Source organism: Sebastes umbrosus, chromosome 4 (genome assembly GCF_015220745.1).
Source record: "Sebastes umbrosus isolate fSebUmb1 chromosome 4, fSebUmb1.pri, whole genome shotgun sequence".
In the NCBI taxonomy this organism is placed as follows: domain Eukaryota; kingdom Metazoa; phylum Chordata; class Actinopteri; order Perciformes; family Sebastidae; genus Sebastes; species Sebastes umbrosus.
The window spans coordinates 10,105,079-10,119,984 of NC_051272.1; the positions used below are offsets into that span (position 1 = coordinate 10,105,079).

Below are 14,906 nucleotides of genomic sequence, written 5' to 3' on the forward strand. Positions count from 1 at the left end.
ACTTTTAAAAGTATATACTTTAACTACTTTTACAAATAGAGAATCACAGAAAAGCTCATTAATCTACTGCTGTGGTCCAATCAGAAGGATTCTCCATCCGAGTTTTAAAATCTTATTTTAGATAAAGAAAATGAGAAAATGTGCTCATACATTTGGAGAACAGCAGTGAAGTGCAGAGGGATTAGTTGCTATGATGGATCATAGACTGTATAGTGTATGGAGATAAATACTGAAATGATTACAGTCAGAATGACACATTGGCAGAGGTAGGAAGTATTACATTTACTTAGTCACTTAGTTTTAAGTAATTGTGCAGCTATTTTGCATGACCTAAAAATCTTTCCATTTTGTAGTAGCGTTGAAGGATTTCCTTTGATTTTAAAAATTATTACTTTCCTGGGAACCTATCACTCTTTCCTAATTATAAACCATCTGTGTTTTTCTTAGACACACTATGGATTTTCCAGTCGTGGAATGTAATTAAGGCCGACTACTCTCTCTGATTGAGAAGCTTTTTCTAAAATAACGTAAAGGGTTCTCTGATAGAAGTACTTTACTTTTTTTGAAACCTCAAAATCACAGAGAAGCCTATATTGTGTTCCAGTGACAAAAGATGTCCATCTCAGTTTTTCTTTACTTTTTTCTCCTGTAATGTGATCAGTAAGAAATCTGTCAAAATGAAGAAAAGATAAACAGTTTGTAAAGCAGCAGAAAAGTGAAATTGCAGGATAAACAGTGAGCTGAACATTGGAGTGTTTTCTGGATTGTAGAGGGACTGTAGAGGAAGCGTTGTAGCCTGTTGATCAAAAGATACAGGATGTTCTTTAATATCTTGCACTGACCTCTTTTGTCATGTTTGTCTGTTTGTACTTGTATGTTGTTTTGGCTGCTGCTGTAGAAAAAAGAGGAAGAAACAAAAGTTAAAACTCCTCTTGTTCCAAAGCCATGTCAAGTATTTCCCAAAGAGGCAATAAAACCTCACCCTACAGAGCTCCACTGAGAGGAGGAGCAACACTGAAAGAGGGAGAGCTGCAACGTCTCATTTCCTGAAATGAAGTGAACGTGTGTCTGAGTGGACAGCAGAGCTGCAGTCGAGACAAGCCTGTGTTTCTCTCTAAAGAAACATTCAACTGAATCCAGCAGGTTTTTATCAACAACACAGCAGGAATCTCTGCCAAACACTGGTGAGTACACTGACCTACAGAGAATAAATACACTAACTGTCAAGATTTAGTTTGAAACCAGAAACCACAACAAAGAATAAAACAGCAGATAAACTAGTCATGCTAAAAGCTAACTAGTGTAGATTAGATTCCTTTTGGAGTACAGTATCTGATTTAATGATTATAAAAGGCATTAAATTTAGGTTTTTACCACTTATAACTGTTACACACTTTGGTAAACAGGCCGTGAACTTCAAACCCTTTCCTCTCAACTTCTCTGTTTCTGTAGCTGCTGTCTGCCTTTGTAAGCTGATCATATTTACTGTGTTTCAACAACCGGTATTAACTCAAAACTTCAGCTCTACTCAGACAGGAAGTTCCTCAATATAGGCCTATATAACTGAAAAGCCATTATTAGAAAGAAAAAATTGAGCAATTTGGCTGTTATTAATGAACACAATATCTGATTAGTGTAAACAAAATAGTGGATGAAGAGTTTTGGTTTGGTTACATTAAACTTGGAACTTGACCATCAATCAGAATCACGACAGGCTGCTAAAACATTTAATTGTGAGTTTGGCTGCATTTACATCAAAGGTGAAAGAAGTACTGAAATATGGAGGAACAGAAGCTGCCAAAATCAAAAATAAATGATTAAATTACGCTATAAATAAATTAATTTCTCATTGAATGTACCAAAGAGAATATTAAAAATAAATGTAGATATTAATTAATTGATGAAATCAGATATTGATGTTTCTGTTTTAATTTGCATCTTTTGTATCTACCTTTGTATTAATTCCACTATTCATCTACTCTAATATTTAATTTTCCTATTTTATTTATTTTTATATTTTCATTTAGTTAAATGTATTTGTTTATTTTTACATTTTTTTTAACCATTTAAAAATAATTTTTTAAATGTATTAATTCATTATTAAATGTATTTATTTCTGCATTGTTTTCCCTTTGCAATATTCCCCCTATTTATTTACCCAAAGTTATATATTTCTGTATTCTTTTCTTTATACAATTCCTTTTACATGTCTTAATGCATTTCTGCTTCACTATGTAAATGAGGGAGCTGTCATTCAACATGTGTCATCATGGGGTCAACTTGAGTGCATAGATTGACTGTACAAGGCGAGCTAACGCTGTCTGCTTATCAACTCCAGTCTTCATCCCCGGCTCCATACGGTGGGTTGTCAGTCTGCAGCCGGTTTGCATTGTCCGACTTGTACAGGTGTGCAGACCAACAAACTGGAGCTTAACTGTTTAACTCTTTCGCGGACCCCCACGGTCAAGAGCTGTTCAGAGTGAGAACCTCCAGGCCGAAGCCGCCAAGCCCTTTCTCTCCATTGTAGTGTACTGTATGTAGCCGGAGATGAAGACTGGAGTTGATAAGCAGACAGCGTTAGCTAGCTAGCATGTTAAACATGTACAGTATAGTCCGATCAATGCACTCTGATGTCGATCAACCAATAGGGCGAAAAGTTGACCCCATGACTCAAGTTGAATGACAGCCCCCTCATTTGTATAATGAAGCAGAATTACATAAAGAAATGTAAAAAAAGAAACGTCTAAAAAAAAGAATACTGAAATACATAACTTTGGGGAAATAATAGGTGGAACTTGCAAAGGGAAAATAATGGATAAATAAATAAATACATAATTAATTAATAATGAAAAAATACATTTAATAATATATTTTAAATTAATAAAAAATAAATGCAAAATTAAATAAATAAATATAAGTTAATAAAAAAATAATAAAGGGAAAATTACAAGAGTAGATCAATAGGGAAATTGATACCAAATATAAATGAATAAAGTAAATTAAAACAATTATGTTACAATTCATCAATTAATTAATGCCTACACTTATTTTTTAATATTATTTTGGTACATTTAATGACATATTAATTTATTTATCGAGTAATTTACTCATTTATTTATTTATTTTTGATTTGACAGGTTCAGCCCTCCATACTGAGATATTTTAACTTGAGTAAAAGTAGTAATACCACAGTTCAGAAATACACTGTTACAAGTAAAAGTCATGCATTCAAAATTTTACTTCAGTAAAAGTGCTAAAGTATAAACATTAAATATACTAAAGTACTAAAAGTTAAAAGTACTCATTATGCTGAAAGGTCATTTCAGAAATATTTATATATTATGTTATTGGATCATTATTATTGATGCATTAATGTGTTCATCACTTTAATGTTGCAGCTGGTAAAGGTGGTGCTCATTTTAACAACTTTACATATTGCTGGGTAGCTTAGTCCAAAATAAATACATCATAATATTAGTTGACTTATATTTTGTATTATAATCAGAATCTTGTAACTAAAAGTATAAATTAATATAGGCTTCTATAAGTTTGTGTGTCTTTGATTGGTCTTATTATATGCTTTTCATTTCCCATAAACGTGTCTAGGTTAATGCTTGCTAATGTATTAATAATTCACTCCCAGCATGACCTTACTGCATAATATGCTGTCTTAATAAATCAGACGCTGAATAGATGCCATCAAACTTAGTGATGACCACAGCACATATTTGCGTTGCACCATTTTTTAAATAAAATATGCCCTCAGTTGGATGCAATATAACAGCGTTCAGGATGACTCTCATTATATTCCACTAACCATAGTTTGATTTTATTAAACAAATAAGTAAAAGATAGGTAATTACAGTTTTGTTTTTCACTCTTTTGTCCTCAGAGTGTAGATATGTCTGCTGCCAGCTGTCTGCTGACTGAAGATCAGTTTCTGTGCTCCATCTGTCTGGATGTGTTCACTGATCCAGTCACCACACCATGTGGACACAACTTCTGTAAAACCTGCAATCACTGAACACTGGGGTATTAATGTCCTATGCCAGTGCCCCAACTGTAAAGAGGTTTTCAACACTAAACCTGAGCTAAGGGTCAATACTTTCATCTCTGAGATGGCTGCTCAGTTCAGACAGTCAGCTCAACAGAAAGCCAGCAGCAGCAGCTCAGAGCAACAAGCTGCCCAAACCAGGAGAAGTTCCCTGTGACGTCTGCACTGGAACCAAACTGAAGGCCCTGAAGTCCTGCCTGGTGTGTCTGGAATCCTACTGTGAGACTCACCTGGAGCCTCATTCTGACAAGGTCAGCTCTGAAAAGACATCAGCTGATCGACCCTGTGGAGAACCTGGAAGGTAGGGATGTGTACGAAGCACGATAAACTGCTGGAGCTGTTCTGTAAGAACCGACCAGATGTGTGTCTGCATGCTCTGCACTATTTCAGACCACAAGGACACATGCTGTGTTCCTCTGAAAGAAGGATATGATGGAAAGAAGGCCGAGCTGGAAGCTGAAATTCAGCAGATGGTCCAGAAGAGACGACTGAAGATTCAGGAGATGAAACACTCAGTGGAGCTCAGTAAGGAAGATGCAGACAGAGAGATAGCAGATGGTGTTCAGGTCTTCACCGCTCTTGAAGAAGTCTGTTGAGAGGAGCCAGGCCGAGCTCATCGACGCAATCAAAAAGAAGCAGAGAAAGACAGAGAAACAGGCTGAAGGCTTCATCAAAGAGCTGGAACAGGAAATCTCTGAGCTGAAGAAGAGAAGCACTGAAGTGGAGCAGCTCTTACTCTCTGAAGACCACCTCCAACTCCTCCAAAGCTTCACGTCCCTGAACGCTCTACCCACCAAGGACTGGACAGAAGTCAACGTCCGTCCATCTTCACATGAGGGGACTGTGGTGAGAGCTGTGAATCAGCTGGAGGAGATGCTCAGTAAACAGATGAAGAAGCTGCTTGAGGCCGAGCTGAAGAGGGTCCAGCAGTCTGCAGTGGATGTGACACTTGATCCTGATACAGCACATCCCTCGCCTCATCCTGTCCGATGGATGGAAACAAGTAAACTGTGGTGATGTACAGAAGAATCTCCCAGACAACCAGAGAGATTTTGATACCTGTCCTAATGTCTTAGCAAAGCAGAGTTTCTCTTCAGGGAAGGTTTTACTACGAGGTTCAGGTAAAGGGAAGACTGACTGGACTTTAGGATGGGCCAGAGAGTCGATCAACAGGAAGGGAGGAATCACACTGTCTCCTCAGAATGGTCACTGGACGATATGGTTGAGGAATAAAAATGAGTACAAAGCTCTTGCTGACCTAAGAGTCGTCTCTCTCTGAAGCCGAAGCCTGAGAAGGTGGGGGGTGTTTGTGGATTATGAGGAGGGTCTGGTCTCCTTTTATGATGTTGATGCTGCAGCTCTTATCTACTCCTTTACTGGCTGCTGCTTCACTGAGAAACTCTACCCATACTTTAGTCCCAGTCTTTACTGTGAGGTAAAAACTCTGCCCCTCTGATCATCTCTCCTGTCAATCACTCTGAGTAGAACAACCAAAGATTCACTTTCATTTGATGTAATAAATGTGTATTTATTGTTGATATACAATTTATACATTGTTGTTTTTACAGATTTTATCCTGAAAATGTTTTTATTTGATGTGTCACATTGCTACTTATTACTATAACACACAGATTTTACCACACTGATTGATATTACCTAATGTAGTCTAATTTATTCTAATAACTGCATTACCTGCCTTCAAGACTTAAATCATCAAAAACAAATGTTTGCAGAAATCAGAAGCATTTGTACATGTCAAATTCAAATTGTTTATTATCAGATCATTGTGTATATAGGAAGTGTTGCATTCTGGCAACAAATTACTAAAGAGCAGTTTATGAACGAGACAAAATGTGATTTGCTTTTCTCTCCTTTTCTTTTTAAATAAACAAAAGCAAACTAAAGTTTTTATTGTGTCTGATTAAGTTATTTTGTTTTTGATTGATATCAAAGCTGAAAAAACAGCTGATGGTGTTTCTATAATGATACGAAATCGATGTGATTAAAAAACACCATCAGCTGTTCTCAGACTGACTTCAGTGACGAGCTCCAACACCCACCACATTTGAGATAGTTGGTAGTATCAGATAATCGTAGTGTTATTAAAGGGTTTAGTTGTGTTTGAGCAGTTTGATGTGAACACTAAACCAGTGCTACTAGTTGTAGAGAATAAGTGACATCTGAGGACGTCCTCTGGTGGAGTTTAACTGCAGCCTGTGGTCATATGAGGTCCATGCTCTTAATAAATAACTACACAGTCTGATGATGAAAGCAGATTATATGAATGCAGGAGCACAATTAAATCTATGTCTATTTGGTACAAGTACTCTTTCTAGTAAGTGGGGAGCTTTTTGTGTCATTGCCACCCTTTCCAACACACATAGTTTATTTATAACTAATATCTAACCAACTCAGCTGTGACTCTGCAGTCTGAGATGTTTTTTCACATGTTTTAACTCACGTTTAAGTAAAGAAAATAGAACTTGAGACTTAAAGGGGAACACTACTACGGACAGAGTATTAGGGCCACATTGAGGGCAAACAAATTTCGAGAATAAGGTCATAATATTCCGAGAAAAAAAGTCGTAAAGGGACTGTTTGTAAGATTCAGAAATGCTTGTTAACAGCGACACCTGTGGCCGCTAAGTCCAACTAAAGTCAGCGTCGGGCTCGGCGCTTGATTGCTCTAAATAGACATGAACGAGCATCGCTCAAAACAGTGAGGCGACACATGTCAGCTAAAACCACAATATCACCATATATTTGGTAATGGAAGGACTTAACACTGCAATGCAAAATAAAGCACAAAACAGTGATAGTTTTTTTGCATTTCGGAAACAACTAGGACTAGTAAATTAAAATTGAACTTGATTTACTGACACTTTCAGCACAGGCATTGACGCTCGCAGTTATAATGTAATAAAGTTCACTAGTGAAACTTTATTACGAGCTACCTGTCAACAAATATAACCATCTCACTAATGGTTCAAATAAAACACGAACACACAGCGCAAAGATACAACTATGGAAACTCTGGTAAATATGAGCCGTCACTACAGTATTTCAGTAAGAAGCCTCGTTTTGATCCGCTCTGTTTGCGTGTTTGTTTTTGTTTTGTTTTTTTCAATCTAGCTCATAGAAAAAAAATGAGAGAAAGTACACCTATAACCTGGTGCATTAAAGCACAATTAGGACCAAGAGAGTAAAACGCATCCTGTGTTCCTCTCACATCTTACGTTTTCTACCTGTTTGGATTATTCTGTTCAGTATTGTGGAATAAAACAATGGACTAATGTTACACTACAGCAGGCTGAGCAGGGACAACAACTGGTGAGTGAAACATCCACATTTAGTCTTTATTAACTTAAATAATAGTTATGAAGAAATCAGTCAGACTGTAGATTAATGTGTTGTTTAACTCCCTCTTTACTGTATCTCGGCAACCGTGTGTGTGCACATTTTGACCCTGGCACTAGCAAGACGCAGGGCGTGCCTGAGGAGTTTATCTGTAGCCTCCAGTACCTCCTCATTTCACACACTGAGGAGTTATCTGTAGCCTCCAGTACCTCCTCATTTCACTACAGAAACCAAAATAAGGTGGCAGTTGGCTGGAGAAGATCGTTAGATAACAACCTACTTGCTCTTGGCTATCATCGTAAGTTATTTCCAGTAAATATCACAAATAAAACGTGTGTTTTCTGATAAATAAAAAAAGTATGAACATAGGAAGATAACAAGTACTACTAACCCATCTTTGAGGTGGTTACGGCACAGTCTGCCCGCTGACGGTAAAACCACCGGAGCAAAGAAGCCAGTTTAGCGCCAACCTAACTGGACCCCTGCAAGGAAACAAAGACGTAGAACGCGACCCGGTTCCTTCAATCTGCACCATCTTCAAGGCAGCGCAGAAAAGACATTGCATTCTCAATGGTACTAGCTAACAAGCATGAAAGATGCCATCCCATTGAGTCAGTTCCATAGATTACAGAGAATTGTGACACAAAGGAATCTTTTGATAACCAAGTGAGCATAATGAAGTAACGTTTTAAACAAAGAGGATATGAAGATAAATGTCTAGTATGCAGCCTTACAACAGGGTGACAACAAAACACAAGGGGATAGAAAGACAACAAACAAACCAAGTGCTGTCTGTGTTCTACAATTTTACTGATAGATCAAATTAAATTAAATAAACATTCTATCAGAAAGCATTGGCACATTATTTCCAGAGGACACTAAAATCGCGTCAGTTATTTAATACACCACCAAGAATAATTATTCCGTCGAGGAAAGAATTTGAAAGACAAACTGGTACAACGCCGATTGTCTTTTTCAAAGACCTAAGGACTAGCCTGACCCCTCTACCTGATGGCAATTACTTCTGGGTCTGAGTGTGTGTTAAACCAGTTGCTACTAGTTTGTAGAGAATAAGTGATATGTGAGAATGCCCTCTGGTGGAGTTAATAAACTGCAGCCTGGTGGTCATATGAGGTCATGCTCTTAATAAATATCTACACAGTCTGATGCTGGAGCAGATTATATGAAGTCTAATTGGTACAAGTACTCTACGCTTTTTTGTTTGTTTTGTAGTTTTTTGAGCTCATTCTAAATCAGCAACTTTACTTTCATTTAAGACTTACTTTAAAGTATTGTACTTTAACTACTTTTACAAATACAGAATCACAGAAAAGCTCATTAATCTACTGCTGTGGTCCAATCAGAAGGATTCTCCATCCGAGTTTTAAAATCTTATTTTAGATAAAGAAAATGAGAAAATGTGCTCAACATTTTGGAGAACAGCAGTGAAGTGCAGAGGGATTAGTTGCTATGATGGATCATAGACGGTATAGGTGTATGGAGATAAATACTGAAATGGTTACAGTCAGAATGACACATTGGCAGAGGTAGGAAGTATTACATTTACTTAGTCACTTTGTTTTAAGTAATTGTATTGATATTTTGCATGACCCATAATCTTTCTATTTTGTAGTAGCGTTGAAGGATTTCCTTTGATTTTAAAATGATTACTTCCTGTGAACATATCAGTCTTTTTCAAATTATAAACCATCTGTGTGTTTCTTAGACACACTATGGATTTTCCAGTCGTGGAATGTAATTAAGGCCGACTACTCTGTCTGATTGAGAAGCTTTTTCTAAAATAACGTAAAGGGTTCTCTGATAGAAGTACTTTACTTTTTTGAAACCTCAAAATCACAGAGAAGTCTATATTGTGTTCCAGTGACAAAAGATTTTCATCTCAGTTTTTCTTTACTTTTTTTTCTCCTGTAATGTGATCAGTAAGAAATCTGTCAAAATGAAGAAAAGATGGTGAACAGTTTGTAAAGCAGCAGAAAAGTGAAATTGCAGGATAAACAGTGAGCTGAACATTGGAGTGTTTGTGGGATTGTAGAGGGACTGTAGAGGAAGCGTTGTAGCCTGTTGATCAAAAAATACAGGACGTTCTTGAATATCTTGCACTGACCTCTTTTGTCATGTTGTCTGTTTGTAGTTGTATGTTGTTTTGGCTGCTGCTGCAGAAAAAAGAGGAAGAAACAAAAAGTTAAAGCTCATCTTGTTCCAAAGCCATGTTAAGGTATTTCCCAAAGAGGCAATAAAACCTCACCTACAGATCTACACTGAGAGGAGGAGTAACACTGAAAGAGGAGAGCTGCAACGTCTTGTTTGTCTGAGTGACAGCAGAGCTGCAGTCGAGACAAGTCTCTGTGTTTCTCTCTAAAGAAACATTCAACTGAATCCAGCAGCTTTTTATCAACAACACAGCAGAATCTCTGCCAAACACTGGTGAGTACACTGACCTACAGAGACTAAATACACTAACTGTCAAGATTTAGTTGAAACCAGAAACCACAACAAAGAATAAAACAGCAGATAAACTAGTCATGATAAAAGCTAACTAGTGTAGCTTAGATTCCTTTTGGAGTACAGTATCTGATTTAATGATTATAAAAGGTACCAAATTTAGGTTTTACCACTTATAGCTGTTACACACTTTGGTAAACAGCCGTGAACTTCAAACCCTTTCCTCTCAACTTCTCTGTTTCTGTAGCTGCTGTCTGCCTTTGTAAGCTGATCATATTTACTGTGTTTCAACAACCGGTATGAACTCAAAACTTCAGCTCTACTCAGACAGAAAGTTCCTCTCAGGGCCGCCAGGGCAAATTTTAAACTGAGGTCCAAATATATCACTGTTAATTGTAATGAATGTGTTAAGTTAAATTGGAATTCAAAATGTTTAGCCTACTTAAAAAAATAAATTCACTCTAATAACCTATTAGCAGCAGGGTAGCAGTGTTATGTTATCATTTAAAGAGGACCTATTATGCTTATTTTCAGGTGCATACATTTCAGGTATTTGGGGTTTCTACTGGAACATGTTTACATGCTTTAATGTTTAAACAATGCTTTACTTTTCTCATACCGGCTGTGCTGCAGCACCTCTTTTCACCCTCTGTCTGAGACGCTCTGTTTGACCTCCTGACCCCGCCCAGTCTGCTCTGATTGGTCAGCTGGCCCACTCTGTTGCGATTGGTCAACCGAACCAAACAGTTTGGACTCCACTCCAGCTCCGCTCTAACTAGCTTTGTTTGAGGGCATGCCAAACCAGTCATTATGCAAATGTCTTACTTGGTGACATCACCACGTTACAGAAGAAAAGGTGGAACTTTAAGCGAGGCGTTTCAGGCAGTTCAGGAGCAGTGTTTCTGTGGGGAAGAGTAACTCCCTTTGGCGTGGACTTTGGGCTTTGTAACTTTGCAGAACTTTTACATGCACAAAAACCTATATAACACAACAGCATAATAGGCCCCTTTTAATGTGTGATGTGACAGTAATGAAGGATCACTTTGTGTTTTGGGGGGTTTTAAAATTGAATTTTATTATGATTTTACTTGATTTAAATTATGATATTAACAAGAGTGAGAGGGCTTGGGATGTTATCACTGCAATGCTTAAACCATCAAAAGTGTATAATTGGTTTATCGTTTTTTTTAAACTATTATTTGAAAAACTAACAAGCAGCTAAAAGCCAAATGCTACTGTCATAAGTGACTGGCAAAGTAAAACCACAGAGTAAAAAAGGTAGAGTTATCCACCTCCACTTGTTTAGTCTCAAAAAATTCACCAAACAAACAAACTCAGTCTGATCTTTGAAAATAGTCTCAAACCGTGACGTTGACAGGAAGCTCAGTTAGCGGACTATGACATGCTGGTTGCTATGGAAACCCAGTGCTCAGTGACTTCCTTCATATCTGCTCAAGTCTTCAGCTGAACATAATGTAAAGTTTTCAGATCAACATTAACAGTGAACACTGTTTTTATCTGTGACACAACACTAGCTAACACTCAACACTGCAGACCAGTCAGATTTGTTTCCCAGATGGGATTTATAGGAGCCACACCCACGGTTGTGGTGAGGGCAATAAACGATAATTAAATATAGGCCTATATAACTGAAAATCCATTGTTAGAAAAAAAAAAGCGAGCAATTTGGCTGTTATTAATGAACACAATATCTGATTACTGTAAACAAATAGTGGATGAAGAGTTTTGGTTTGTGTTCATTAAACTTGGAACTTGACCATCAATCAGAATCACGACAGGCTGCAAAAACATTTAATTGTGAGTTTGGCTGCATTTACATCAAAGGTGAAAGAAGTGCTGAAATATGGAGGACAGAAGCTGACAAAATCAAAAATTAATTATTAAATTACTTTTTAAATTATTAAATTAATTTTTAAATAAATATGGCCCTCAGTTGGATGCAATAAAACTGCATTCAGGATGACTCTCATTATATTCCACTAACCATAGTTTGATTTTATAAAACAAATAAGTAAAAGATAGGTAATTACAGTTTTGTTTTTCACTCTTTTTGTCCTCAGAGTGTAGATATGTCTGCTGCCAGCTGTCTGCTGACTGAAGATCAGTTTCTGTGCTCCATCTGTCTGGATGTGTTCACTGATCCAGTCACCATACCATGTGGACACAACTTCTGTAAAACCTGCATCACTCAACACTGGGATATTAATGTCCTATGCCAGTGTCCCAACTGTAAAGAGGTTTTCAACACTAGACCTGAGCTGCAGGTCAATACCTTCATCTCTGAGATGGCTGATCAGTTCAGACAGTCAGCTCAACAGAAAGCCAGCAGCAGCAGCTCAGAGCAACAAGCTGCCAAATCAGGAGAAGTTCCCTGTGACGTCTGCACTGGAACCAAACTGAAGGCCCTGAAGTCCTGCCTGGTGTGTCTGGACTCCTACTGTGAGACTCACCTGGAGCCTCATCTGACAAGGTCAGGCCTGAAAAGACATCAGCTGATCGACCCTGTGGAGAACCTCGAAGGCAGGATGTGTACGAAGCACGATAAACTGCTGGAGCTGTTCTGTAAGACCGACCAGATGTGTGTCTGCATGCTCTGCACTATTTCAGACCACAAGACACATGATGTTGTTCCTCTGAAAGAAGGATATGATGGAAAGAAGGCCGAGCTAGAGGCTGAAATTCAGCAGATGATCCAGAAGAGACGACTGAAGATTCAGGAGATGAAACACTCAGTGGAGCTCAGTAAGAAAGATGCAGACAGAGAGATAGCAGATGGTGTTCAGGTCTTCAGCGCTCTGAAGGAGCCTGTTGAGAGAAGCCAGGCCGAGCTCATCGACACGATCAAAGGGAAGCGGAGAAAGACAGAGAAACAGGCTGAAGGCTTCATCAAAGAGCTGGAACAGGAAATCTCTGAGCTGAAGAAGAGAAGCACTGAAGTGGAGCAGCTCTTACTCTCTGAAGACCACCTCCACCTCCTCCAAGGCTTCCCGTCCCTGAACACTGCTCCACCCACCAAGGACTGGACAGGAGTCAGCGTCCGTCCATCTACGTATGAGGGGACTGTGGTGAGAGCTGTGAATCAGCTGGAGGAGACGCTCAGTAAACAGATGAAGAAGCTGCTTGATGCCGAGCTGAAGAGGGTCCAGCAGTCTGCAGTAGATGTGACACTTGATCCTGATACAGCAAATCCCTACCTCATCCTGTCTGATGATGGAAAACAAGTAAACTGTGGTGATGTAAAGAAGAATCTCCCAGACAACCCAGAGAGATTTTCTTGTCCTTGTGTCTTAGCAAAGCAGAGTTTCTCTTCAGGAAGGTTTTACTACGAGGTTCAGGTTAAAGGGAAGACTGAGTGGGATTTAGGAGTGGTCAGAGAGTCGATCAACAGGAAGGGAGAAATCACACTGTCTCCTCGGAATGGTTACTGGACGATATGGTTGAGGAATAAAAATGATTACAAAGCTCTTGCTGGCCCTTCAGTCCGTCTCTCTCTGAAGTCTCAGCCTGAGAAGGTGGGGGTGTTTGTGGATTATGAGGAGGGTCTGGTCTCCTTTTATGATGTTGATGCTGCAGCTCTTATCTACTCCTTTACTGGCTGCTGCTTCACTGACAAACTCTACCCATTCTTTGGTCCCAGTCTTAACTACGGTGGTAAAAACTCTGCCCCTCTGATCATCTCTCCTGTCAATCACACTGAGTAGAACAACCAAAGATTCACTTTCATTTGATGTATTAAATATGTATTTATTGGTTATATACAATTTATACACTGTTGTTTTTACAGATTTTTTCTTTTATCCCGAGAATGTTTTTATTTGATGTGTCACATTTCTACTTATTACTACAACACACAGATTTTACCACACTGATTGATATTACCTAATGTAGTCTAATTTATTCTAATAACTGCATTACCTGCCTTCAAGACTGTTAAATCATCAAAAACAATGTACACAGAAATAAGAAGCATTTCTACGTGTCAAATTCAAATTGTTTATTATCTGATCATTGTGTATATAAGAAATGTTGCATTCTGGCAGAAATTACTAAAGAGCAGTTTATGGATAATACAAATGTGATTTGCTTTTCTCTCTTTTTCTTTTAAATAAACAAAAACAAACTAAAGATTTCATTGTGTCTGATTAAGTTATTTTGTTTTTGATTGATATCAAAGCTGAAAAAACAGCTGATGGTGTTTCTGTAATGATACAAAAATAATAATCAGTTTCCTAGGATCCTTGAGCCCTGAACTCCGCTCATGGACTCAACGTTTACAGTAACTATAGGCTACTGTAGCCCATGACCCATGATGTCACCAGGTCGACAAAACTGTTCTCTCTTTTTCTTTGTGGTCTCTCTCTTTTCTCTTCACCTCGGCTCGGCTCTCCACACTGGTGGAGCTCTGAGCACCGTGCAGTCTGCTTGGAGCAGACACATCAGACTCCTTTCTCCTCGCAGGGATGCAAGAGTCTGCTTGAAAACATCCCTGTTGCGTACGCTCTGCTAACAGAGAGCAAACAGGTTTAGTAGCGGCTACGGCACAGTCTGCCCGCTGACGGTAAAACCACCGGAGCAAAGAAGCCAGTTCAGCGCCAACCTAACTGGACCCTGCAAGGAAACAAAGACTGAAGCGACCGGTTTCCTTCAATCTGCACCATCTCAACACAGCACAGCAAAGACATTGCATTCTCATGGTACTAGCTAACAAGCATGAAAGATGCCATCCCATTGAGTCAATTCCATAGATTACAGAGAATTAGTACACAAAGGAATCTTTTGATAACCAAATGAGCATAATGAAGTAACGTTTTAAACAAAGAGGATATGAAGATAAATGTCTAGATGCAGCCTTACAACAGGTGACAACAAAACCACAAGGGGATAGAAAGACAACAAACAAACCAAGTGCTGTCTGTGTTCTAAATTATACTGATAGATCAAATTAAATAAAACATTCTATCAGAAAGCATTGGCACATTATTTCCAGAGACACTAAAATTGGTCAGTTATT

The 14,906-nt window shown here is 38.4% G+C and overlaps 1 protein-coding gene and 1 long non-coding RNA gene across 3 annotated transcripts; one reads left to right on the top strand and one right to left on the bottom strand.

The window, feature by feature from the left end:
- Positions 1-5,365: 5,365 nt before the first annotated feature.
- Positions 5,366-12,525, bottom strand: LOC119486431. The gene is made up of 3 exons (XR_005206532.1): positions 12,515-12,525; positions 12,342-12,345; positions 5,366-5,477 (listed from the first exon to the last, which is right to left on the bottom strand). It is a non-coding gene; the product is annotated as an uncharacterized LOC119486431 (long non-coding RNA).
- On the top strand, positions 7,658-14,020 carry LOC119486427 (probable E3 ubiquitin-protein ligase TRIML1). Of its 2 annotated transcripts, none has more exons than XM_037766530.1 (2): positions 7,658-7,709; positions 11,956-14,020. In XM_037766530.1, the coding sequence occupies exon 2, from the start codon at positions 11,965-11,967 to the stop codon at positions 13,594-13,596; it is 1,632 nt and encodes a 543-aa protein (XP_037622458.1). In that variant the 5' UTR covers positions 7,658-7,709; positions 11,956-11,964; the 3' UTR covers positions 13,597-14,020. The 2 variants fall into 2 exon arrangements, with proteins under 2 accessions (XP_037622458.1, XP_037622457.1); XM_037766529.1 differs by lacking the exon at positions 7,658-7,709 and adding an exon at positions 9,702-9,856 and having other exon boundaries at positions 11,956-13,627.
- The last annotated feature ends 886 nt before the right edge of the window (positions 14,021-14,906 follow it).